Source organism: Aotus nancymaae, unplaced genomic scaffold (assembly GCF_030222135.1).
Source record: "Aotus nancymaae isolate 86718 unplaced genomic scaffold, 86718_ANA_hifiasm-v0.15.2.pri h1tg000057l, whole genome shotgun sequence".
In the NCBI taxonomy this organism is placed as follows: domain Eukaryota; kingdom Metazoa; phylum Chordata; class Mammalia; order Primates; family Aotidae; genus Aotus; species Aotus nancymaae.
In genome coordinates this window covers 3,644,395-3,670,755 of record NW_026988471.1, presented here as the reverse complement: position 1 = coordinate 3,670,755, position 26,361 = coordinate 3,644,395, and the positions used below count along the sequence as shown (strand labels likewise).

The 26,361-nt window shown below is 36.1% G+C and overlaps 1 protein-coding gene across 1 annotated transcript; it reads left to right on the top strand.

The window, feature by feature from the left end:
• Positions 1-247: 247 nt before the first annotated feature.
• LOC105709670 (small ribosomal subunit protein uS2-like) lies at positions 248-25,078 on the top strand. The gene is made up of 4 exons (XM_064364252.1): positions 248-322; positions 2,988-3,245; positions 9,162-9,216; positions 24,363-25,078. The coding sequence occupies exons 1-4, from the start codon at positions 248-250 to the stop codon at positions 25,076-25,078; spliced, it is 1,104 nt and encodes a 367-aa protein (XP_064220322.1).
• The last annotated feature ends 1,283 nt before the right edge of the window (positions 25,079-26,361 follow it).

Here is a 26,361-nt window from a genome sequence, read left to right as displayed (position 1 = left end):
TACAATTAGACAGGCAATAATTTAAGAGCTGGATAATGCCAAGTATTTTTCACATAAGAATAATCATTTGCTGAGGAGTAAAAATTGGTCAATCCATTTTGAAGCATAATTTTGGAAAACTCAATCGAACTGTAAATAAGCATAGCCTGTTGTTATGCAGTGCTACTCATGGTTATATATTAAACTAATTTCTCAAATGGGTTCAAAGTGGACTTTTTCAAGGTTGTTCATCACACGATTGTTTGCGATGGAGAGAGAGAGAGAGCCTCCTGTCATGGAATTTGTCTTGTCACAGGCAGTCTTGGCAGCTGTCACTGGGAGAGTAGGTAGCTGAAATATGGTAGGTGTACACCATGTGGCAGCTCACAGAAACTGGTCCGAAGTATTCACAGTAACCTGAGTGGATCTTAGAGCTTTACTATTTATGTATGTAACATAGTACCATTTACATAAATATAAACTGATACACATGAATCCATAATGCGTAGTTGGTAAGAACAGATATAAGCAAAAGGATATGTATTAACATATCCAAAAGACTGCTAATAGAAACAGAGAAAATATGATTGGTAAATGAGAATACAAAGTAATAATAATAACTAATAAAAATGATAGAAACTTACTACATGCTGAATATAGGGTTTTACACAAATTGACTTTTTAAATCCTCAGAACAACCCTAAGAGATTGAAACCATTCTTACATTCATTTTACAAATGAAAAAATTGAAGCACAGAGAAGTGAAATAAACAGCCCCAGATAACATGGATAGTAGGTCGTTAAATAAAATAGGTAGATCAGTGACAATAAAAGACCATTCACTGAGGTGTATGATTAACTCAACACACTGAACCTGAAGTTTAATAAGAAATAAAAATTTTAAAAAATACACAATAGTGGCCACAACAAAAAATATGTGTGAACTGGTTTTCTTATAGTGTTCATAGTAATTGGTCTAATAAAAGCATAATCTAAGCTGCTATTTTTAATAAATGAGACTCCAAATTATCTTGACATAAATAATACAGAATCTTATTTTGCTTCACTTCTGGATCCTAACTGGATCTTCCAACTCAACTGCCATTATCTTTTGTTTTGTTTTTCTTATTTTGCATCTAACTGGCAGGAATGCAAAAAGGCCATGGAAACACATATCCACTTCCTTTGGGACATAACTCGGGTGTTGCATGCATTGTTCCATTTGTAGCTCACCGACCAGTACTTCATCAAATGGCCAGACCTGGTCTCAGATTAAATGCTTGTCTCTCGCTAAGTAGCTATGAATCCAGGTAGAACTGGGGAGTCCTATTAACAGAAGCAAGGTAGAAATAGATAGAATGAAAATAATTTTTATCTGTTGCTCTTCTTAATTCAGAGGAAAGTATCACTTATTATTTTTATCTTCCACGTTCTCATCAAATAACTTTAGACTGCTTAAAAAGTTTAGGGAAAGTTGGATGTCTTCAGATTAAGGTTAAGAGTTTCCAGTAATCTTTACACTGAGTGGTACAAATTGGCCAATCCATTTTGAGGAAATAATGAAAAATCAAAAACTTCCTTATACCTTCTCACTTTTAATTTTTACCATATCCAGCATTGAAGCCAGGCTAAAAACGAGCTTGTTCTCTGCCTGTTCACACACTAAGCTGCATCTTCAGTTCAATACAGAATGTAGTATGCTCCTGACACTCTATGGACCAATAGAGCACTGCAGACACAAATGTCTGTCCACTACTGACAAACTCTTTAATGCCTCTGCTTTTTGTTCTGTAAAATGCTGTGTAGCAAAGGGAGGGGTTGGAGGTAGAAGCAGCTTTCTCAAATCATGAAGCCATTATCATGAAGAGTTTGGCCTCAAATATATTATAATTGCCAGCTGTATCCTTAGGTGATTCCAGGATTTCCAAGTATAAATTGTATTTGTTTTGAATACTGTATGTATCAGACGGTACAGTCTGAGTTATACTGCCTTAAAACAAACTCAAATCATAGCGGCTTAAAACAACACATCTACTTTGATTCACTGGGGGCTCAGTTCTGCATTACGTAATAAGGTCCAAAGCCAACGGAGCAGCCAATCTTTGGAGAATTGCTCCTAACTGTGGAATAGGGAAAGAGGGAAGGGGCCAAACTCAATAATGCACCCATTTCTTCTATTGACATCTTGTGACCAAAGTACAGCACAAGGAAATTGCTGTTCAGACCTGTGCCCGGAAGGCAGAGATCTGGAAATATTTAATAAATGGCACTAAGAACTATCATAATTGCAACTGCTAAATGAATGTTTTAAATTACATCTTTATATTTTTAAAAATGTATTTTTAAGATATTTATCTTACAAAGAATTTCTCAAACTGAGGCAACCTGTGACTCCCAAACAGTATTTTAGAAATAATATTCTGTAGAAGTTGCAAGGAAAATATGTGTATTAGCCTTCTGTTTCTATTTCTTTTGCTTGTGTTAGACACAATTAATCCTGGCTATTGTTTTACAAGTAAACACTTTACTGTCAGCATCTTTATCAAAGCTTCTATTTCAGGGACCCCCGCCCTCCTCCACTGTGGGAAGCAGAGGTTTGTTTTCACAGGCAATGTGTAAAACTCATGATAAACACTTTGCAACTGAATAAAAATGAATACATACTTTTATAATGGGTACTACAATAAGATATTCTTTAAAAAAGAAATGCAACTTCTAGAAATCCTGACAGATTCCAGCTATCGGTGGGAGAGCATAAAATCTCTCCATGGTCCAAACCAGTTCCTATCCTGTAGACTAGTTACAACCTGTGTAAATAAATCTATTCATTCACAAGTTCTCCTACAACATTGACTTGCTGGAAAACTTATTAGGGCTGTTGTGCTGATTATTCTTGCCCTAAGTTAATTTTCCATTCCCGCTTGCCTTGATCTCCATGCAAAAAGGCTACTACATTGAACTGCATTGTCCAGGCTTCTTTAATGAGCACTGGTGGGTTCTCATTAAAGGGAGACCGTCAGAACCTGGGAGGACTACCGGAACCTGCCAGGGTGGAGGATAGTGTGGTATGTTTTTTCTTCTCCTTCTTGGCTTATCCCTGCATCTCTGGCACTATCAGTGCTTCCACAATGATAGCACTCACCAGCAAGCACCTCTTCTTTGGCTCCGGGAAATGTGATGTCGAGCCTTTGATCCTGATCCCTAGAGATGCCAATGGCTTCCTGCTGGAGCTAGCGTCTGGTTCTCAGAAGCCCATGATTGCTCCCGTATTTGTGCCCATAGCCCTGCATGGTCTCTTTATTAAATTCTGGTTATTTGAATAATCTGAGGTGATTCTATTTTTTGCATTGATTCTGACAGGCACAGCTTCCCAAATCCAGTGACAATGAGCACTTGCACATTCACTCATTTGTACATGGGTTAAATCATTCACTCACTGTCTTAATAGAAAAACACTAAGCCGTAAACATATGAAAAGCTATTACCAAATTCTGCTCTCTCTTTTTCAACTTCTGGAAGCCAAGTCCTCAACATTTATATTTCATGATTACTTCCTGGGATTTTCTATTCTTCAAAGGTTTACTGAGTTGTTTGTTTGTTTGTTTTATGAAGCAGGTATTGTGTGAAGAGAGTTCACATCTTGCTTATTCCAGTTAGCTAGTTAGTGGCCAGTCAACCTTGGAACATCTGCCAAAGATCTCTGACTGTGTTCAGGCTCCCATCCAATAATTAGATGGTATGTTGCCTTTAATCAAGTGTATATAGTGTTATTTTCCAGTTGAAGTTATATACATGCTTTGTTGAGTATCACGCTGCGGTCCTATGCTTCCAACCCATGCTTCTCTACTCTCTGGGCATCAGCTCCATCCTTGGTTCAGCCAATAGGGAGCTCCAGAGGGAAGCTGGACGGAGTAGGAGTGGCATGGGATTGTTCCCTCCCACTTCTGCACCTGAGATACATCAGCAATGAGTCTATGCCCGGGGATCCCAGTTGCAGCTCTGTGGGTCCTTCTGTGCTCCAAAAGTACTTGCACTACGTGTGCAGCAATTCCACCTCCTAACTCTGCTGTCTACTCCCTTCCCCAAGCATCTGTGTATTAATCATTACAGTCTCTTTCCTATGTTCCCTTAAGCCCTAGGTGTACTCGTTGCTTCATACAACTGTTATCTGTAATACTTCAGTGTTTTCTCGTGCCACTCCATTTCTGGACTATCAGGTTAACAATTCTTTGTAATTTTTCTGTGTAAATGTGTGTTTTCTGTGTTCTGACTTGTCTCTGATTGATATATATGCCAATTACAAAAATGTATGCAATACTTTTTAGAAAAGTATAAATAAACTTACCACCCAACAATGGCTAGTATTAATATTTGTCCTATTTCTCCCAGCACTTCTTAGGTTTGATACTGACATTCATTGCTGGGACTATATAAACAAAACAAATTATCTGCTTTTTCTATTTTAAGAAAATAATGGACAAGTAGTCAACAAATTAAAAATTGTCATACATGTCACATGCTCTATTCAAATTTTTAATGGGAAACTCTATAAGGCATCTCAAAGTTATAGGCACGCTCATCCCAGGGTACATGACAGTGGGTAGAGCAGAGCAGGAGGCTGCCGATGAGGGCCACCATGCATGGACAGAGAAGCAAACAGAGCCACAAGCAAAAACTGAGTGGCAAATCCTCTGGATTCTCAGCTTCACACAATTGTGTACATCTCACTGGACTACTTAGTACAGTGTTTTCTGGATTGAGTGTCAGCTGGGATTGAATTACTAAATGATGTTTAATGACTTAAAAGCACTGCAGGTGACACATCAAGGTTTGTGTGGAACGATCAGGCTTACAGAAACTGTCTTACGTCACTCAGGAGTCATTTGAGAGTGTGAAGATGGAGACACCATGGTGGGGTTAAATACGCCAGAGATTCATGGGGTTCATCTCTCTGAAGGATAAAAGGGAGAAAGCAGGGAAGGTGGCAAGGCTCCACATTGTGAGGATGGCTTGCACCTGGGAAAGGTAAAGGAAAGACAGAGTACCAGGAAGAAAAGCCTTTGCACCAGCATGGTTGGGAGAAAATAATTCCCCATCAGCCTGGCCAAGGGTGATGGGGAGTAACTGAGTAAAGTGAAATGTTGAGTCAAAAAGCACATGAGGCGTGGCAGGTTATCCATGCTCAACCGGCACGGATTAAAGTCTCAGTTAGTAGAAAAGAGTCCCCCAAATTAGTACAGGATAGTTAAATGAAAATAATATATTTTCTAACCATAAATGCATGTTTGTTGTTAAAAATCAGATAAAAAGAAGAAGCTGAAATTATTTGCAAGAAAATCCCAAGCACCCGTAACATTTTTGTGTGTTTCATGGAGAGTTGTGCTGCATGCTTCCCTTTATTTTTTTCACACAGGTAATCCACACATCAGCTGCCTAGTTTTCCTCTAGCTTCAGAGCCGCTGTAGGCAGCCTCTGTCTGTCCTGGATTCATAATTCAGCACATCCTTTCATTTCGTGTTCTACCAACATAAACTCTTCACAATGAAAGTATTAGGTGTGAGCTACACAGAACTTATTGCAGACTTCGCAAGGGATACAGCTGAGATTGTTTATACTGCACATCCCACAGTGAAAAAAACACACATCTCCATTAAAATTTATTTTCTCCCTCAAGTACAATACAGCATCAATCATATAGCTACCTATATTTTTTCTATGCCCTTTCTTCATCAACATGCAGCTTCTTCTGACATATTTCTCAGTAACTTGCCATTTTATTATGCAAAATAATTTGGTTCTTTCTTAGCTGATACTCTATAATTTACATGCCTAAACCTATCTTGATGAACTAAGTGCCTATGATTTAATAATATCTGTTTTCTTTAGAAGGCAAACACGTGATATATGAATATGCTTTGATGCCACGAAATCATTTTCTCTCAAGCATATATGAAGCTTCTGTCCAAGACTAATATCAGTAGATAATTTTTTGTTATCTCATTGGAAGAAAAAAGAAAAACGATCAACTTTTGTATTCCAGTGCACCTAACATTTTTACTCTGTGATTTCACTTAAAATATACAGTGGCTATTATTCCAGGGAAAATAATGGCTGGTGACTGGTAACATTTCCTTTTATGAAAACACTATGTAATGTCTTTAATAATTCTACTTGGAAAGGGCACTTTATGTATACATGTATGGATGTATGCAATTGTCTTAAAATCGATAAGATATACTTCTTTTGAATTGATATGTGTGGTGGGGAGAGGATTTGCACTTTCAGGTTTTTTGTTATATTAAATTCCTAGATTTAAAGTTGCCAGAAATGTTTTACCAATTTATATCCTTACAAACAGAATGAAAACAAGCTGTCTTTTTGTACTCTAAAATTGACTTGGCTAGTCTTTATATCTTGACATTCCATATAAATATGGAATTTATAAAAATGGTATTTTCAAGTCCAAAAAGTATATTCATATTTTGATGGGAATATCATTGGGCCTACATATAATTTTGATGAAAATCCTTAACTTCATAATAGTGAGTTTTATTCATTTTTCCTGTAAGTGCCTTGTATGATTTTTGGTAAATACATTCCTGTTCATTTTTATTTGTTTCTAATTGCTGCATGACACCTGGCCACAAACATAGTGACTTAACAGTGGCTCTGAAGTCTGAGCATGGCATGACTGGATTCTGTGATCAAGATTTCAAGAGGCTGAGATGATGATTTGGGCTGGGCTGTGGCTGCTTCTGGAGGCTCTGAGGGATAATGCATTTCTAAGCCACTCAGGTTTGCCAAATGTAACATCTTATAATTTTAGCACTGAGGTCCATGTTGCTGGCTGTCGGCCAAAGACCTCTTTCTGGCTCTAGAGGCCACTCACATTTCTTGACATGTGGCTCGCTTCATATTTAAAGCCAGCAACAAATAATTTCTATTGCTTTTTAAAATGTATTATTTTTGAGACAGGGTCTCATCATGTCACCCAGGCTGGAATGAAGAGGCATGATCATGTTAAGTCTGACGATAGCCTCAACCCCAGGCTCAAGTGATCCTCCTGCCTCAACCTCCTGGGTAGCTGGGATTACAGGCACAAACTACCACACCTGGCTATTTTTCGTTTGTTTATTTGTAGAAACAGAGTCTACCTTGTTGCCCAGGTTGGCTTGAGCTCCTGATTCAAGGGATCCTCCTGCTTCAGCTTCCTAAAATGCTGGGATGACAGGTGTGGGCCACCAGCCTGGCTTCCATTGTGTTGAATTCCCCTCACTTTGAATTTCTGACTTCTGTTTCTGACCATATACTTTAGTTATTTCAGGCCACTTTCCTTTCTTGAAAACAACTGTATCCTACATAACACAACCTAATCCCACAAACAGATACCCATCATATTTAAAGCCCCAGGGCCTATTCAGTGTGTGCACACTGTTGTGCAGGAATCTTGGGGGACATTGCAACTCTGACTACTACACTAATGAAGAATTATTAATTATGCTGCTCAAGTCTTCTATAGCTATACAACTATTTTATACATATATTTTATGTTATGCTATTGAGGATTTGTCATACTTTCCTCCATTAATTATATCAATTTTTTGTTTATGTACTTTGTGGCTAGTTTTGCATGCACAAACATTTTGGATACTATAACAATTCAGCCACACTATACCCCAATTTTTGATATATAGGACTGTCTGCAAATAAAAACTAATAACTAGTTAAGTCTATTAAGTACTGATCCTTCAAGTTCCTAAAATTACTTATTTTTTCCTTAGGGTATACACAAAATTAACAAGGATGTAGAAGACTTGGTCAAGTTTCAACCAAATTAAAATAACTAGAATTTATTCACTCTCCATCAAACAACAGTAAAATGTACATTTTTTTAAGTGTCCATGAGACATTCACCGAGTTATACTATGTTTCAGGTATAAAATAAACCATAATACATTTATAAGTATTGAGGTAATACAAAATATGTTATCTGACATAAAGGAATTAAACTTGATATTAATAACAGAGACATTTAGAAAATCCCCAAATATCTGGAAAATAAATAATATACTTCACAAAAAACAAGAGAAAAGGAAAAAATATCAAGGTAAATTAAGAAATATTTAAACTAAATGAAAATAAACACATACCATATTAAAATTTGTGGGATTAATCTAAAGAAGTGCTTAAAGGAAGACATATTGTTAAAAGGCTTATATTAGTACAAAAAATCTTCAAAATAAAAATGTATGCTGCTTCCTTAATAAGCCAGAAAACAAAGTAAATTGAATTCAAAGAAAGCAGAAGAAAGCAAAAAACATTAAAAACCAGTGAAATTGAAAACTTAAATAATAGAAAAATAATTATATATTGAAAGCTAGCTCTTTACAAAGATTAAAAACTTGTAAACTTCAGACAAGACTGACCCATAAAAAAATAAAGAAGACAAAAATCACCAACATCAGGAATGAAATAAGTGATATGACTACAGATACAGATGCTAGAATAATTAGATAAACTATGAATAACTGTACTCCATAAATCAATTTGGGTAAAGTGGAACAATTTCTTGAAAGACATAATCTACCAAAATTCTCCCAAAAAGAAATAAATAACCTAAAAAGTCCTACATCTTCTAAAGAAAATGAATGTTCAGTTAAAACAACATTTCTCAAATAAAACTTCAGGCTTATATGGCTTCTACAAAACATTTAATTAAAAATAATATGAATTCCACACAATCTCTTCTTGAAAATTAAAGAGGAGAGAATAATTTGCTACATTTTTATAAAGCCAGAATCATTCAGATAAGGAAACTAGATGAAGACTTTACAAGAAAACAAAATTACGAACTAATAATATCTACTATGAACATAAGCAGAAACTTAGTGAATTGAGTCCCTCTCCATATATAAAAATAACAAAATACACCACGGTTGGAATGCAAATTAAGTTGAACAACTGAAAATCAAACTATGTAATTAATCATTGTATTCATTTTAAATTGCTATCATAACAAAATACCACAAAATTAGTGGCTTACAACAACAAAAATTTGTGGTCTTGCAGGTCTTTAGGTTAGAATTCTGGCATGGGTCTCACTGGGTTAAAATCAGAAAGGCTGCCTTTCTTTCTGGAGGGTCTAGAGGAAAAGACGCTTTCTTTTCTTTTTCTGCTTCTAGAGGTCACACAATCCTTTGCTCATGGCCACTTCCTACATCTTCAAAGCAGATAATAGTAGGTTGAGCCTCTTCTGACGTCACTGACCTCTCTCTGTGGTCACATCTCCCTCTAGCTCTCTCCTGCTTCCTGCCTTTCCACTTCTAAGGCCCCTCCTTTGTATCAGGCCTGTCCACATATCAGAAGAGTCTTCTTACTTTAAGATTACCTGATTAACTTCTTCAATTCCATCTACAGCCTTAATGCTCCTTTGCATTGTAATCTAACTTCTACTCTATCTTCCACAACCATGATGACAGACTAAAGAAAAAAACATACAATCATCCCAATTAGTAAATAAAAAATGCACTATCCATTCCTAATTGTATATATAAATACATACACACACACCACACATTACCATACACACACACACAAACACACACACACATACAAACACACACACACATTTATCAGTAAACTAGAACTGGAAGAGAGCTTTCTTAACATGATGAAAAGTATGTAGAAAAACTTATAGCTAACATCATGCTCAATGTGAAAGACGGTGATTTATTTATCTTGATATTGTAACCAATAAGAGTGTCTATTTTTAAATATTGTATTAGAAATTGTAGCCATTTGATAATTTTAACAATTTTTGTTTTTTTTAATATCATAGATGTCTATGCTAAAATTTCCAAAGGAGCCATGCAAATTTCTAGAACTGATAACTGAGTTTAGCAAGATTATAGAATTCAAAGTCAATTTAAAAAGAAATCTATTGTATTTTTACATGACAGTAATAAAATCAGAAAAACAAATATAGAAGTCTCATTTATAATAGCACCAGAAGAATAGTTACAAAGGTCAATGAAACAGAATAGAATGTTCAGAAATAGCCATGTTTGTGTTTGGCTTATTTTTAACAAGCGTGTGGAGGCAACTTAGAAATAATAAAGTTTTTTTAAGTAAGTGGTGGTAAAATGTCTATTCACATTCAAAACAAGGAACTGGAACCCATAACTCATACTACATACAAAAAGTTCAAAATGTGTCATAAACTTAAATGTAAAATGTAATACTTCTATAAAACATAAAACTATAGAAGAAAATGTAAAAATACCATCGTGCCATTGGATTAAACAAAGGGTGCCTAGGCACAACACCAAAAGCACAATTCATGAAAGAAAAATAATAAATTGGACTTCGTATTTTTTTTTAAAGTTGTTCTGTTAAAGATACTACTAAGAAACAGAAAAGATTAACCAAACTAGTGGAAAATGTTTTCACAAATACGTGCATGTAAATATTTATAGCAGCATTATTCTTATTCTCTAATGACCAGATATAACATGATTGTACTTTAGCCTATGAATAGATGAATAAATTTCAGTACCTTCATACAATGTACTACTACTTAGCAATATAAAGGAACAAACCGCTGATACATCCAGTAATATGAATAGCTCTCAAATGTACTATATTAAGTGAAAGAAGCCAAGCTTACAACATTGTATAATGTATGATTCCATTTATATGATATTATGAAAATGTGAAATTATATGAGTGCAAAACATCAGTGGTTGCTAGCTTTTGAGGGTGAGGGGAAAGGTTGACATTTTGAGGGGAGAGAGATAGCACCAAAATAATTTATGGTGGTCATAGAACATTTATGCATTTTGATTATATTGGTGATTATATGACTATGCATTTGTCGAAACTCAGAAACGAAAAACCAAAAGAGTGATATTTGTATTTATATTCATATTACTGATATTTATATTATATATAAATTTTGAAATAGACACACAAAAATTTTATCAGGCAATTAAGATGCAACTTGGACTTATATATATTCTTATTTGCTTTGTATATTAAACTATCTTAAAAATTTAGACATATACATACATATATAATTGATGAGAGTTTACAATATTGATTCATTATAGTAAAATCTGCCAATCTTTCAATAAAAACAATTACTGAGAATGTTTAGATAGGTAGTATAGGAAAACAGAATGATGATTCACCGGTATATTAAAAAGGGTATATTATTACAGCAATACATCCCTTATCCATGATAAGGGATAAAACTCACTTTCTGTGGTTTCAGTGACCTGTGACTAATGGCAATATAAAAATATTATATGAAAGTTTCCAGAAATAAACAATTCATACATTTTAAATTGCTTGCCTTCTAAGTAGTATAATAAAATATCATTCCATTTCACCCCGTCCCACTTGGGATGTGAATCATACTTTTGTCCAGCATTTCTACACTTTATAAGTTATCTGCCCATGAGTCAGTAGCTGACTCAGTTATCAGATTCACTATCATAATATCACACTGCATGTGTTTAAGTAACCCTTATTTTACTTACTAATGATCCCAAGGCACAAGAATAGTGATGTTGGCAATTTCACATGTTCCAAAGAGAAGTTGTAAAGTGCTTCCTTTAAGTGGAAAGGTGAAAGTTCTCAACTTAAGAAAAGAAAAAATAAAAGTGTATATTGAGATTGCTAAAATTGTAAGACTGAATCTCCTATTTTTAAAATTGTGAAAAAGGGAAAAGAAACAAGTGCTAGTTTTCATATTGTAACTCAAACTACAGACATTATAACTACAGCATGTGACAAGTGCTTAAGATGAAAAAGGCATTAACTTTTGGGGTTAAAATCCTGAACGAAAATTTGTTTCAAGTGACAACAGTTAGGTTCAATGCTATTGGCAACTTCAAACAACCGTTGGGTGTCTTGGAATATATCCTCCATAGACATGAAGAAACTCTTGTATATAAACTATACTAAAATTAGTATATTTCTTTTGAGGGAACAAATATTTGTGAATGTAAAAAAATTATAAAGCATAATAGGGATTAAGTGACACGGTGTTCTTTTTATAGAATTGCTTTGAGTACTAACATTTATAATGGGAAAAAGCCATATTTGCTGTTTGGTTTTTAAATGTAAATCAGGTCTTTAATCTTTTAAGAAAAAGCTTTTTTGGATTTTTAAAAATATCTTGTAATAATGATTGAAAAGCCAATTGTCCACTTGATGTCTTTTCATCTGATAACTTTGTTTCTAAGAATAACTTTAAAACCATATTTTAAAATCATCCATAATTAGTCTTCTCTGATCTAGACAAAGTTTAGAATACATTAATAAAAGAAAAATAAAGTAACAAAGAAAATGAGAAAATAAAAATAAAATTTTTCCATTACTCAAACCAATTAAAATGTTTCTTTGCCATAGTTACTGGAACAAAATTTATAAGCAAATTTCTCTAAGTTGAGTGTGTAAATTTGACAGATGCAATAATATCATAAGTAAAAAGTATAAAGCAGTAATTATTGCAATAATCAAGTCTGTTTATGAAAGTATTTCAACAGCATTTTTCTTTAAGAACTACAAAAGATTCAGTTTGTGGCTATGCTTCTATAAAACTGTCACCATTATGGAACAATACTAGACTAGATTATCAAAGGAAAGCATCGCAAAACTCAAAGACATGTCATTGTAAGTCATCCAGTCAAGGAACCAAAATATTTAAAAATAAAATAATAAAAACAGTGAAGATAGCTTATAGGACCTATTGAACACCATCAAGTGGACCAATATACAAATTTTGAGAATTCCAGAAGGAGAAGAGAAAGAGAAAGGAGTAGAAGCTTATTTAAAGTAATAATGACAGAAAACTTTGCAAATCTGGACAAGAAAATATATATCTAGATCCAGGAAGGCTAAAGGACACTGTAAGGTTGGCTGCGTCGTGGAGAGTTCGGACACGCCCTCTCCCCTCGCGGGGCGTTCGGACACGCCCCCTCCCCTCGCGGGGCGTTCGGACACGCCCTCTCCCCTCGCGGGGCGTTCGGACACGCCCCCTCCCCTCGCGGGGCGTTCGGACACGCCCCTTCCCCTCGCGGGGAGTTCGGACACGCCTCCTTCCCTTGCCAGGAGCTCAGACATGCCTCCTCCCCTCCGCCGGGAGCTCGGGAAAAAAAGCCCCATCAGGACTTACCTGATACCATTTTGTCCCATCCAGGCTCCACTCCCTGCCTACTATTTTGTCCTATCTGGGTCCCACTCCCCACCATCCGGGTCCGACTCCCCTCCATTTTGTTTCATACGGGTCCCACTCCCCTCCATTTTGTCCCACTCACCTTGGCCACAGCCAATCGAACGCCTCCACTCCCTATAAAACCCCGTGCCTGAGAGGAGTCCGTGCGACTTCTCCGGCCCCTCCTGTCAGGCCGCAGAACCTCGTCTGGGAGCCTGAATAAAACCCCTTTCATTGGATTATTTTCGTGCTGGCCTCAGTTTCTTCGTTTCGTTCTCGGCGAGAACAGACCTTACAGACACCAGGTAAACTAAACCCAAAGAAAGAGCCCACACCAAGATACATTGTAATCAAATTTCAAAATGATAAGACAGAATCGAAAGTATGAAGAGAAAGTGACTTGTTATATACAAGGGAACCCTATACTATTATCAGTAAATTTTACAGCAGAAATTTTGCAGGCCAAAAGGAATTGACATAATATATTCTAAAAGAAAGAAAAGTGCCAATGGAGATTACTCTGCCCTCAAAAACTTTCCTCAGTAATACAGGGTAAATAATGACTTTCTCAGACAACAAATGCTGAGGGAGTTCATTACCACTAGATCTACCTTATATAAAATGCTAAAGGCGGTTTTTCAAGTTGAAATGAAAGAACACAAAATAGCAACAATAAAGCATAAGAAAGTATAAAGCTCATTGGTAAGGTGAATATACAAAAAAAAAAAAAACTATTATTTTAACAATGGCAGGTAAATCACATTTAATTCTATTATAAACACTAAAAGAAAAGAAAATTAAAATAGCTATGACTAAAATTGTGTTAGTGGATGCATAATTTATGTACATATACATTTTGAAAACAAGAACACATATGTAGAGGGATGAGAAGTAAAAGTATAGAGTACTTGTATGCAAGTGAATTTAAGTTGTTATTACCTTAGAAGCTGTTATAACTGTCAGATATTGTATGGAAACTCCATGGTGATCACAAAGAAAATGTCTATAGAAGTTACCCACAAAACAGGGAGGGAATAAGAGCCTATTAGTAAAAGAAACAATAGGAAGGAAGGAAGATAGAAAAAAAAAACACAGGAAGACATAAAAAAAAAGTAGAGCAAAAGGCTTATAAGACAAATAGAAAAGAGTTAACAAAATTGACAAAATAAATCCTACCCAGACTGAATCAAGAAGAAATAGAAATCATGAAGAGACTAATAACAAATAATGAGATTGAATCTGTAATCAAAAGACCCAACAAGTCTGGCTATGGTGGCTCATGCCTATAACACCTGCACCGTGGGAGGCCAAAGCAGGATCCCTTGAGGCTAGGAGTTTGAGACTAGCCTAGGCAACGTAGTAAGACCCCCATCTCTACAAAAAGTAAAAAAAATTAATCAGTTGTAGTAGCATAAACCCGTAGTCCCAGCTACTAAGGCTGACTTGGGAAAATCACATGAATCCAGGAGGCTGCAGGAAGGTATCATCACACCACTGCAATTTAGCCTGGGTAACGGAGCAAGACTGTCATAAAACAACAACAGCAACAGCAACAAAGACAATCCCAGGAACAGATAGTTCCACAAATGAATTCTACAAAATAGTCAAAGAAGAATTAAAACCACTTATTTTCAAACTTTTCCCAAAATAAGAGGAAATGTTTCTAAACTCATTTTATGAGGCTGTGATTACCCTATTATCAAAGACAAAAAAATGATACCAAGAAAAGAAAACTATAGGTCAATATTTCTGTTGAAAACAGATGTAAAAATCCTCAATAAAATACTGCCAAACAAAATTCAACAGCATACTGGAAGAATTATACACCATGACCCACTGAGAATTACCCCTGTGATACAAACAATAGAAAAATCAATGCAATACACTGTATTAACAGAATGAAAGAAAAAATCTATTTTTATTATAAAATTGCTTTTGGTTAGATGTTTTGCCCATCTATAGACTAAAATGGGGAGACTAAGCTATGATATTAAGGGGTTCATTGTATTAAACATATTTTATGCTTACAATGTTGAATCTAGGCAATAGCACTCAGGACATAGGCATAGGCAAAGACTTCATGACAAAAATGCCAAAAACAATTTCAACAAAAGCCAAAATTGACAAATGGGATATAATTAAACTAAAGAGCTTCTGCACAGCAAAAGAAACTATCATCAAAGTGAATAGGAAACCTACAGAATGGGAGAAGGTGTTTGCAATCTACCCATCTGACTAAGATCTAATATCCAGAATTTACAATGAAATTAAACATATTTACAATAAAAAAACAACACCATCAAAAAGTGGTCAAATGAACAAACACTTCTCAAAAGAAGATATTTGCATGGCCAAGAAACATATGAAAAAAACCTCAACATCACATGATCATTAGAGGAATGCAAATCAAAACCTCAATGAGATACCATCTCACACCAGTTAGAATGGCAATTATCAAAAAATCAGAAAAAAATCAATGCTGGTGAGGCTGTGGAGAAATAAGAACTTTTACACTGCTGGTGGGAATGTAAATTAGTTCAACCATTGTGGAAGACAGTGTGGCAATTCTTCAAGGATCTAGAACCAGAAATACCATTTGACCGAGCAATCCCATTACTGGGTATATACCCAAAGGATTATAAATTATTCTACTATAAAGACAAATGCACGCATATGTTTACTGCAACACTATTTACAATAGCAAAAACATGGAACTAACCCAAATGACCATCAGTGATACACTGGATAAAGATAACGTGGTACATATAAACCATGGAATACTATGTAGCCATAAAAAAGAATGAGTTCATGTCCTTTGCAGGGACATAGATGAAGCTGGAAGCCATATCCTTAGCTAACACCCACAGGAACAGAAAACCAAACACTGCATGTTCTCACTCATAAGTGGAATTCAAACATTGAGAACACATGGACACAGACAGGGGAACAACCCACACCAGGGCCTGTTGGGGGACTGGGGGTAACAGGAGGGAACTTAGAGGATAGGTCAATAGGTGCAGCAAACCCCCATGGCACACATATACCTGTGTAACAAACCTGCACATTCTGCACATATATCATGTTTTTTTTTTTTTAGAAGAAATTTTAATTAAGATCCAGAACCAGGCAAGAATGCACAGTATCACCACTTCCATTGAACTTCATTTTCGAAGTCTAGCTAGAGTAATAGTAAAGGAAAAGAAATAAAAGATATCCATATCAAAAAGAAATAATTAAAATTATCTGTTTGCAAACAACCTATTCATTTATGGAGATAACCGTAGAAATTCAACAAAAAACTATGAGAACTAATAAACACATTTAGTAACAGTGAAAATACAAAATCAACATATAAAAATCAGAAGCATTTCTATATATTACCAACAAACTATTCAAAAAGGAAATTAAAAAAAAAATGCCATTTGCAATAGCAACAGAGAATAAAGTACGTAGGAATAAACTTAACCAAAATGGTGAAAGACATTTACTGAAAATTAAAAAATATTAATGAAGGTAATTAGAGAAGATACATATAAATATAATGTCATTTGTGTGATCTGTGGAATCAAAGAATAAACATTGTTAAAATGTTCATATAATTCAAAGTGTTCAATACATTTAATGCAATCCCTGTCAAAACTCCAAAGGCATTTTTCATTTTTTAATAGAAAAAACAATACAAAAATTCATCTGAAACCACAAAAGATCATTAATAGCTAAACTATTCTTGAGCAAAAAGTACTGCAGAACAAGTAAGTTTTCTTGAGCAAGAAAGCTTCAAGCATCACATTTCTGATTTCAAAACATATTACAAAGCTGTTATCAAAACATTATGATATTGGCATTAAAACAGAAATATAGAACAATGAAACAGAATAGAGAGCCTAAAACTTAATCCTGGCATTTACAGTCAACTGATATTTGACAACGGTGCCAAGAACACATAATAGGGAAAGGACAGCAAATGATATTGGAAAAACTGTATATTTACATGCTAGCATGAAACTGAACCCTTATCTTAAACCATATAAACATCAATTTAAAATGAATTAAAAACTTAAATGTTAGATCTTAAGCCAGCCATTAAAGCACTACTAGAAATCAAAGAGAAAAATCTTCTTGACATTTGTTTTAGGAGTGGTTTGTTTTTTTGTTTTGTTTTGTTTTGTTTGTTTGTTTGTTTGTTTGGACGTGACACCACCAAAGTCACAGGCAACAAAAGCAAAATTAGATCAGTAGAATGAGTCCAAACTATACAAGTATCTGCATAGCAAAGAAAATAATCAATAAATGAGAAGGCAACTTGTAAAATGGGAGAAAATGTTTGCAAACTATATATATGATTAGGGCATAATATCCAAAATATAAGTCAACAACAAAAGTACAAATAACCCAATTAAATACATGGGCAAATGATCTGAATAGACATCTCTCAAAAGCAGATATTCAAATAGCCAACAGGCATATGGAAAGGTGCTCAACATCACTGAGCCTCAGGGAAATCAAGTCAAACCCCAATGAGATAGCATTTTACATCTGTTAGAATAGCTATTATCAAAAAGGCAAAAGATAAGTGTGGACAATGATGTCAAGAAAAGAAAACACTTGCACACTCTTGGTGGAAAGGCTCTAGCCACTATGCAAAACATTATGGAGGTTCCTCATAAAGTGAAAAATAGAACCACCATATGATCTAGCAATAGCATTACTGGGTATATATTCAAAGAAAATGAAAATAGTATGTCAATGATCTTCACTGCTACATTTATTGCAGCATTATTTACAACAGCCAAGATATGAACAAAACCTGAATGCCTATCAATGGATAAAGAAAATGTGGTATATATGTACGATGGAATATCATTCAGCCTTAAAAGTAGAAAATTCTGTCATTTGTGACAACATGTATGAACCTGGGGGCATTATGCTAAGTGAAATAAGCCCAGCACAGGAAGACTCATACTTATAGTATGAATCTAAAATAGTCAGACTTATAGAAACAGAGAGTAGAATGGTAGTCACCAAGGGTAGGGGAGTATGGAGAGAGATTGATTAAAGGGGAGAAAAATATTTCAGTTATGTTAAATGAGTAAATTCTGGAGATCTAATGTACAGCATAATGACTAAAGCAGATTTACAAGAAAAAAACAAACCCATTCAAAAGTGGGCAAAGGACATGAACACTTTTCAAAAGAAGACATTTATGAGGCCAACAAACATGAAAAAATGTTCATCACTGGTCATTAGAGAAATGCAAATCAAAACCACATTGAGATACCATCTCACACCAGTTAGAATGGCGATCATTAAATAACCTGGAGACAACAGATGCTGGAGAGGATGTGGAGAAATAGGAACACTTTTATACTGTTGGTGGGAGTGTAAATTAGTTCAACCATTGTGGAAGACAGTGTGGTGAGTCCTTGAGGATCTAGAAATAGAAATTCCATTTGACACAGTAATCCCATTACTGGGTGTATACCCAAAGGATTATAAGTTGTTCTATTATAAAGATACATGCACATGTATGTTCATTTCGGCACTGTTTACAATAGCAAAGACCTGGAACTAACCCAAATGCCCATCAATGATAGACTGCATAAAGAAAATGTGGCACATATACACCATGCAATACTATGCAGCCATAAAAAAAAAAAATGAGTTTGTCCTTTGCAGGGACATGGATGAATCTGTAAACCATTATTCTCAGCAAACTAACACAGAACAGAAAACCAAACACCACATGTTCTCACTCATAGGCAGATGTTGAACAATGAGAACACATGGGCACAGGGAGGGGAACATCACACACTGGGGTCTGTTGGGGGGTGGGAGGCTAGGGGAGGGACGATGGGGGGTGGGAAGGTTGGGGAGGGATAACACTGGGAGAAATGTGTGATGTAGGTGATGGGGGGATGGAGACAGCAAACCACCATGGCATGTGTGTACCTATGCAATAATCCTGCAAAATCTGCACATGTACCCCAGAACTTAGAGTACAATAAAAAAGGTGCTAAATTATAATTTAAAAATTTGTTAAGAGGTTTGATCATACATGTTCTTACCACAAGAAGAAGGAAGAAGGAGGAAGAGAAGCAGGAGGAGAGAGAAAAATGAGGAAACAAAAAATAACTATGTGAGGTGATGGATAAGACTGATTGTATGATAAATATATATGTATATATACTGATAATATTCAACTTATGATGGGTTACATCCCAATAAACCCAACATAAGTTGAAAACATTGTGACTAGAAAATACATTTAATACATCTAACCCCAAATATCATAGCTTAGTCTACCCAATTTTAGTCTACAGTTGGGCAAAAGCATCTAACCCAAAGCCAATTTTATAATAAAAATTACGAAATAAAAATCAAAATTCAAATTTCAAAGTACAGTTTCCACTGAAGATGTATAGCTTTTGTACCAGAATATTGTCAAAATATCACATCAAACCATTATAAACCACAAACTGTCTGTATATCAAAACATTAAGTTGTTTATCTTAAATATATATAATTCCTATTATATAAGATGGATATTATAAAGATGGATATGAACAAGTGATTATCAACTGAAACACTAGAAAAGAATTTCACTAGACATAACTACTGGAGAAAACTAATGGATGTCTGGAAGTCAGTGATATGTTGTGAGAACGGGTAGCAGTCTGGTGAACTAGAGTAAGAGGATACAAATACTTTCCATTAACGGTCAAATAATAAATATTTTATTCTTTGTGGGTCATGCATTACCTGCTTCAATTACTCGATTCTGCCATCAAGTCAGAAAACAGCATGCCTAAATCCACATCCCTAAATGAACAGCCATAGTTGTGTTTTGATAAAACTTTATTTACAGAAACAGATAGTGATCCAGCCTTGGCCATGGGCTATAGTTTGCTAATTTCAGTTCAAGCATTGCACTTTGCTTTTGGAGCCATCATTTCTAAATAGTATCTTCTTTGTTGAATTTGGTAAAAATCAAGAGTTATTGGTGTGCTAAAAAAAAATAATTCATCATAAATATTCTGTTCCTAGATTTATATTCTTCCAACTTCCATTTTTAAATAATTTTATTCATCTCATTCCAGACTGTTTATACATGTGACTACAGACCACATTATTCATTAATCAGTTACTTTGTGACATAAAATTTGCTCATAGTCATGTGAACATATTTTTTAGATTAAGTACAGAATTTTGATTAAAACATAAAAATAAAATATGGCCTTGCTCTTGCATTTGTAAACTATCGGCGTTCTCTGCAACTGCAATAAGAATGATGAAATACATGGTGTTACATGAAAAGGACAACATACATAAGACAAATGATAACTTTTTGCTTTATATCTCATAAAGCTTATTTTCAATTCTTTTCCTTTACAGTTTTATTATGTTGATTTATATAAATAAATCAAACTTGTATAACCCTTAGAAATGCTAATCTAATAAGACTTTTAATTCCTTTGATATGTAGAAGACCCTTATTAATTATAGCAAACTAATCTGTGTTACTTTAACTATGTAAAGCCTTCTGTGGAATTTGCAATGCAGCCTTGCACTAATTAGCATAGCTACTGTTAACAATTCAGACAACTTTCTGTTCAGGTCATTGTGTTTAACATTTAATATTTTATAGCAAATTATTTACCTCATCAATATGCCATACACACAAAATGAAACTGGGAAATTAGTCTATAAAACTTTTTGCATTTTTTTTCTTAATATTCAAAAATCTAGAGCTTTTACTACAGATGGTGGTAAGCTAGACAAAATTTAAACCCAGCTGTCCAAGGAAAACACTCAATGCAAATATGCACTTGACATAAAGCTGTGTAGGAGATAAATGCAGAATATTTTTCTTTAACCATTGATTTTTCTAAATGTCTTCAAACCAAAGTGAATCAGGTGATGAAGTTTTTGGCTTCTGTTTAAATATGGAGAGCGACAGTCACGTTCTAAATGTTGCATTTGTTATTGATGGCAGGACCTGGAATAATGGAGAATGACAAATAAGTTGCAGGGGTTAATACTGGGTGTCAACTTGATTGGATTGAAGGATGAAAAGTGCTGATCCTGGGTGTCTGTGAGGGTGTTGCCAAAGGAGATTAACATTTGAGTCAGTGGCTGGGAAAGGCAGACCCACCCTCAATGTGCGTGGGCACCATCTAATCAGCTGCCAGTGTGGCTAGAATGTAAAGCAGGCAGAAAAATGCGAAAAGACCAGACCAGCCTAGCCCCCCAGCCTACATCTTTCATGCTGGATGCTTCCTGTCCTCGAACATCTGACTCCAAAGTCTTCAGTTTGGGACTCTGACCGGCTCTCTTTGCTCCTCGATTTGCAGACGGCCCCTTGTGGGACCTTGTGATCATGTGAGTTAGTACTTAATAACACCCCTCTACATGTATATATCTATCCTATTAGTTCTATCACTCTAGAGAACTCTGATTAGTACATAAGTTATAGAAGACTTTGAAGGAAATTTTAAAAATTAATAAATAATAATCATTCCAAACTTATAGTATGCTGCCCACTATATTAAGTATTTTACATGTTATGTTACATTTAATCCTCATAATAATCCCATTGTTATTGCCAATTTCAGACTGCAGAGATTTAGCATACCAAAGTTACATCATTTGCCCAGGGTCAGAGTCTCTGACTAAATAAGAATTTTGAACATATAACTATCTAACACTGTGACTTTAGTTCCATCTAAGAGGAAAAATGGTTAAGAGAACATGAGAACCCAGACCGGGAGTAAGGAGGTAAGCCTTTGGCGCAGGGCAAGTGTGTGGAGTCCCAGGCCTGTACACCACCACATAGTCACCCTAGGATGCTAACTGACCAATTTACTACTTGTGAACAGAAAGTTGGCTTCTGAAGGCCATCAGCACTCAAGTCTAATTGGGCTCTACTTGGGCTCATTACACACATGTCATAAGCCAACGTGCTGCATTGCTTTGGAGTAGCATCAGTGAAGGAATGTAGCCTGAGTCTAATCTGCTTTATTTCAGAAATTACATGAAACTCCACTTTTTGACATCTTATAATGATTATCACTTAAAATTTTTGGCTTGTTTTTTCTTTAAGCCACAGCCAAATAACAGGTGTTATTTAAGAACTAACTCCTAGTACCCAGGGGCTGCTCAGTAAATTCTAATGTATCAATAGTGGGTTTTGTTTTGCAGAGTTTATTATCAAAGGATGAATAAATTAAATACATATTTGAAACAGTTTCAAATAATTCAAAATTATTATTGAGGTTGAACAACTAAACTGAATGTAAAAATAAAAGACTCGTATTGATTCCATGTGCTTGCTATTGTGAATAGTGTTGCAATGAACATAGGCATGCACATGTCTTTGTAACAGAATGATTTATACTCCTTTGAGTATATACCCAGTAATGGGATTGCTGGGCCAGATGGTGTTTCTGGTTCTAGACCTTTGAGAAATTGCCATACCATCTTCCACAACTGTTGAACTAATTTACATTCCCACTAATAGTATAAGAGAGTTCCTATTTCTCTGCAACTTCACCAGCATCTGCGGTTTCTTGACTTTTTAGTAATGGGCATTCTGACTGGCATGATATGGTATCTATTGTTTTTTTGACTTGCATTTCTCTAAAGATCAGTGAAATGGCCATCAGTGATAGACTGGTTTTAAAAAGTATACACCATGGAATACTATGCAGCCATAAAAAGTAACGAGATCATGTTTTTTGCAGGGACATGGATGAAGACAGAAGCCATTATCCCCAGCAACTAATGCGGGAACAGAAAATCAAATACCACATGTTCTCACTTATAAGTGAGAGCTGAACAATGAGATCACATGGACACAGGGAGGGAAACAACACACACTGGGGTCTGTTGGGGGTGGGAGAAGAAAGAGTATTAGAAAAAATAGCTAATGCGTGCTGGGCTTAACACCTAGGTGAGAGGTTGATAGGTGCAGCAAACCACCATGTCACATGTTTACCCATGTAACAAACCTGCATGTCCTACAAATGTACCCCAGAACTAAAAATTAAAATAAAGAGGTTTTAAAAAGAAAAGAAGTAATAAAAATAAAAAATAAAAGACTTACAGGGGAAGATTTGAGGTCTTTAAGCTCTACTCATTTTGTTCATTTTATTCTCTATACCAGCAGTGACCTTGGAGGATTTCACAGACTGAGCTTGAAAATTGCTGGCAGTATCTATAGAATCTGAGACCTAAACACTAGGCATCTGTGGCACAAATTTATTATGTGGCTTTGAATGTCACTTAAAACCTCCTGGGGCTAGTTTCCTCATCTATCAAAAAAGATACCCTGCTGAAGTCTGCCAGAGTGAACATTCAATGGCCAATGGTAATTTTTACTGTCATTGTTGTTATGCTGCTGTCTTTTTGATCTATGTATCTTTCTCTGGCCTTTACTGCATTGCCTAATAATCATTATACTGAAAAGAATTAATATGTTTGCTAATTGCTTTTAGCTTATGTTTCCCCAAACTACCATGTATTTTTCCAACCTGGTGTTTATTCAGTGTCGTTAGAAGTGGGTTTGTAGCTTTGTTTTGTTTTTATAAGTCATGGATATTTGTTAAATGTGTTTTAAATATAAACATTACAATGTCTATTTAAACTATTAATATTTAACCTAGAATTTTTACTTGTTACATTAGTATTTCCAAGGAAGGGAAGGCTCTTCCTGGATGCCAACAACTTCGTGTGGCCGAAGGCTTTAAAATTACCAGCACCGTTTTTTGGATAAATAGGATCAAAAGGATTGCCCTTATTTTACAAATGATAAACTGAGACTTAGGTAAATTGGTAAGTTTCTTCACCCATCATGAGTCATAGACATAGGACTAAAGTTTAGACTGGAATTTAGGCCTTCAGCAAGCGTTTGTTGAGTGCATACAACCTTCCAGATGACAAAGACATGGCCTCTGCTCCCTAAAGGGCCTCACTTCTTGGCTTTCAGTCTAACACATCCTGAAAATACAGCTGGGCTGTCTCAGACTTTCTTTTACTTTAGTTAAAGGTTAATTGATATGAAGAAAGAATAATAGCATTTAATTTATAATGCTGTAATTTGTTCCTGAAAGTATTTATATCTCAACCAAAAATTAACTTTCTATTTTTCTATCACATTTTAAATAAGCATTTCTCCTGGCAGCTCATGCCATTGTTGCCATTGAAAACCCTGCTGTTGTCAGCGTTATATCCTCCAGGAATACTGGCCAGAGGGCCGTGCTGAAGTTTGCTGCTGCCACTGGAGCCACTGCAATTGCTGGCCGCTTTACTCCTGGAACCTTCACCAACCAGATCCAGGCAGCCTTCCGGGAGCCACGGCTGCTTGTGGTTACTGACCCAAGGGCTGACCACCAGCCTCTCACAGAGGTGTCTTACGTTAACCTACCTACCATTGCTCTATGTAACACAGATTCTCCTCTGCGCTATGTGGACATTGCCATCCCATGCAACAAGAGAGCTCACTCAGAGGGTTTGATGTGGTGGATGCTGGCTCAGGAAGTTTTGCGCATGCATGGCACCATTTCCCATGAACACCCGTGGGAGGTCATGCCTGATCTCTACTTCTACAGAGATCCTGAAGAGATTGAAAAAGAAGAGCAGGCTGCTGCTGAAAAGGCTGTGACCAAGGAGGAATTTCAGGGCAAATGGACTGCTCCAGCTCCTGAGTTCACTGCTACTCAGCCTGAGGTTGCCAACTGGTCTGAAGGCACGCAGGTGCCCTCTGTGCCAGTCCAGCAGTTCCCTACTGAAGATTGGAGCACCCAGCCTGCCACGGAAGACTGGTCTGCAGCTCCCACTGCTCAGGCCACTGAATGGGTAGGAGCAACCACTGAATGGTCTTAAGCTGTTATTGTGTGGGCTCATAAACAACATATAAGATTCATGGAAAATAAACATCGAGTTTCAAAAAAAAAAAAAATTAAGAATCACTGCCTTAGCCCCAAAGTTTTCTAAACTTCCAGAAATCTATGTAATCCAGTCTATATTCTAAGGCAACCTAATTTGTTACTAATATATTTATTTATTTTGGCATATGTAAAACATATATATAGCAATTGGCAAGTGTAGCTTCTTGACACATAAGCAAAAAAGAGGCCGGGCGCAGTGGCTCACGCCTGTAATCCCAGCACTTTGGGAGGCCGAGGCGGGTGGATCACGAGGTCAAGAGATCGAGACCATCCTGGTCAACATGGTGAAATCCCGTCTCTACTAAAAATACAAAAAAATTATCTGGGCATGGTGGCGCGTGTCTGTAATCCCAGCCACTCAGGAGGCTGAGGCAGGAGAATTGCCTGAACCCAGGAGGCGGAGGTTGCGGTGAGCCGAGATCGCGCCATTGCACTCCAGCCTGGGTAACAAGAGTGAAACTCCGTCTCGGGAAAAAAAAAAAAAAAAAAAAAAAAAAAAAAAAAAATTTTGGTCAGTTCTCCTAAAAATGGAAATAAACCAACTGACCAATAAGAGTCAGACGAGTTTGTCAAAAATGAGTTTCAATACTGTTGACAAATAGTCATTGCGGAACTTCAGGTACCAGTGGAACCAGAATTGTGATGATTAATACTGAGTGTCAACTTGATTGGACTGAAGGAAGCAAAGTATTGTTCCTGGGTGTGTCTGTGAGGGTGTTGCCAAAGGTTAACATTCGAGTCAGTGGCCTGGGAAAGGCAGACACACCCTCAATGTGGGTAGGCACCATCTAATCAGCTGTCAGTGTGGCTAGAGTAAAGCAGGCAGAAGAGAGTCAAAGAGCAGACTTGCTGAGTCTTCTGGCCTCCACCTTTCTCCCTTGAATATCAGACTCCAGTTCTTCAGCCTTTGGACCCTGGGACCTACAGCAGTGGTTTGCCAGGGGCTCTCAGACCTTTGGCCACAGACTGAAGGTGACACTGTCAGCTTCCCTACTTTGGAGGTTTCAGGACTCAAACTGGGGTTCTTGCTCCTTGGTTTGCAGATGGTCTATTGTGGGACTTTGCGTTATGATCTTGTGAGTCAATACTCCCTAACAGACTCCCCTTTATACATGCATCTATCTATATATGTTGATTACTGTTAGAAATCTTTTATTGCCTAGATGTTCCTGAACAAAAAGAAGGAAATATCTTTTTATGTTGTCAATGTTTGTGACT

Bases quoted from the DNA above. Each gene is read 5' to 3' on its own strand.
- LOC105709670 (XM_064364252.1), top strand. From the start codon at position 248: ATGGAGAGAGAGAGAGAGCCTCCTGTCATGGAATTTGTCTTGTCACAG. The intron at 323-2,987 runs GTAGGTAGCTGA...TTCTCATTAAAG, and splicing joins TGGCAGCTGTCACTGGGAGA to GGAGACCGTCAGAACCTGGG. The intron at 3,246-9,161 runs GTATTTGTGCCC...TTCTGCTTCTAG, and splicing joins AGAAGCCCATGATTGCTCCC to AGGTCACACAATCCTTTGCT.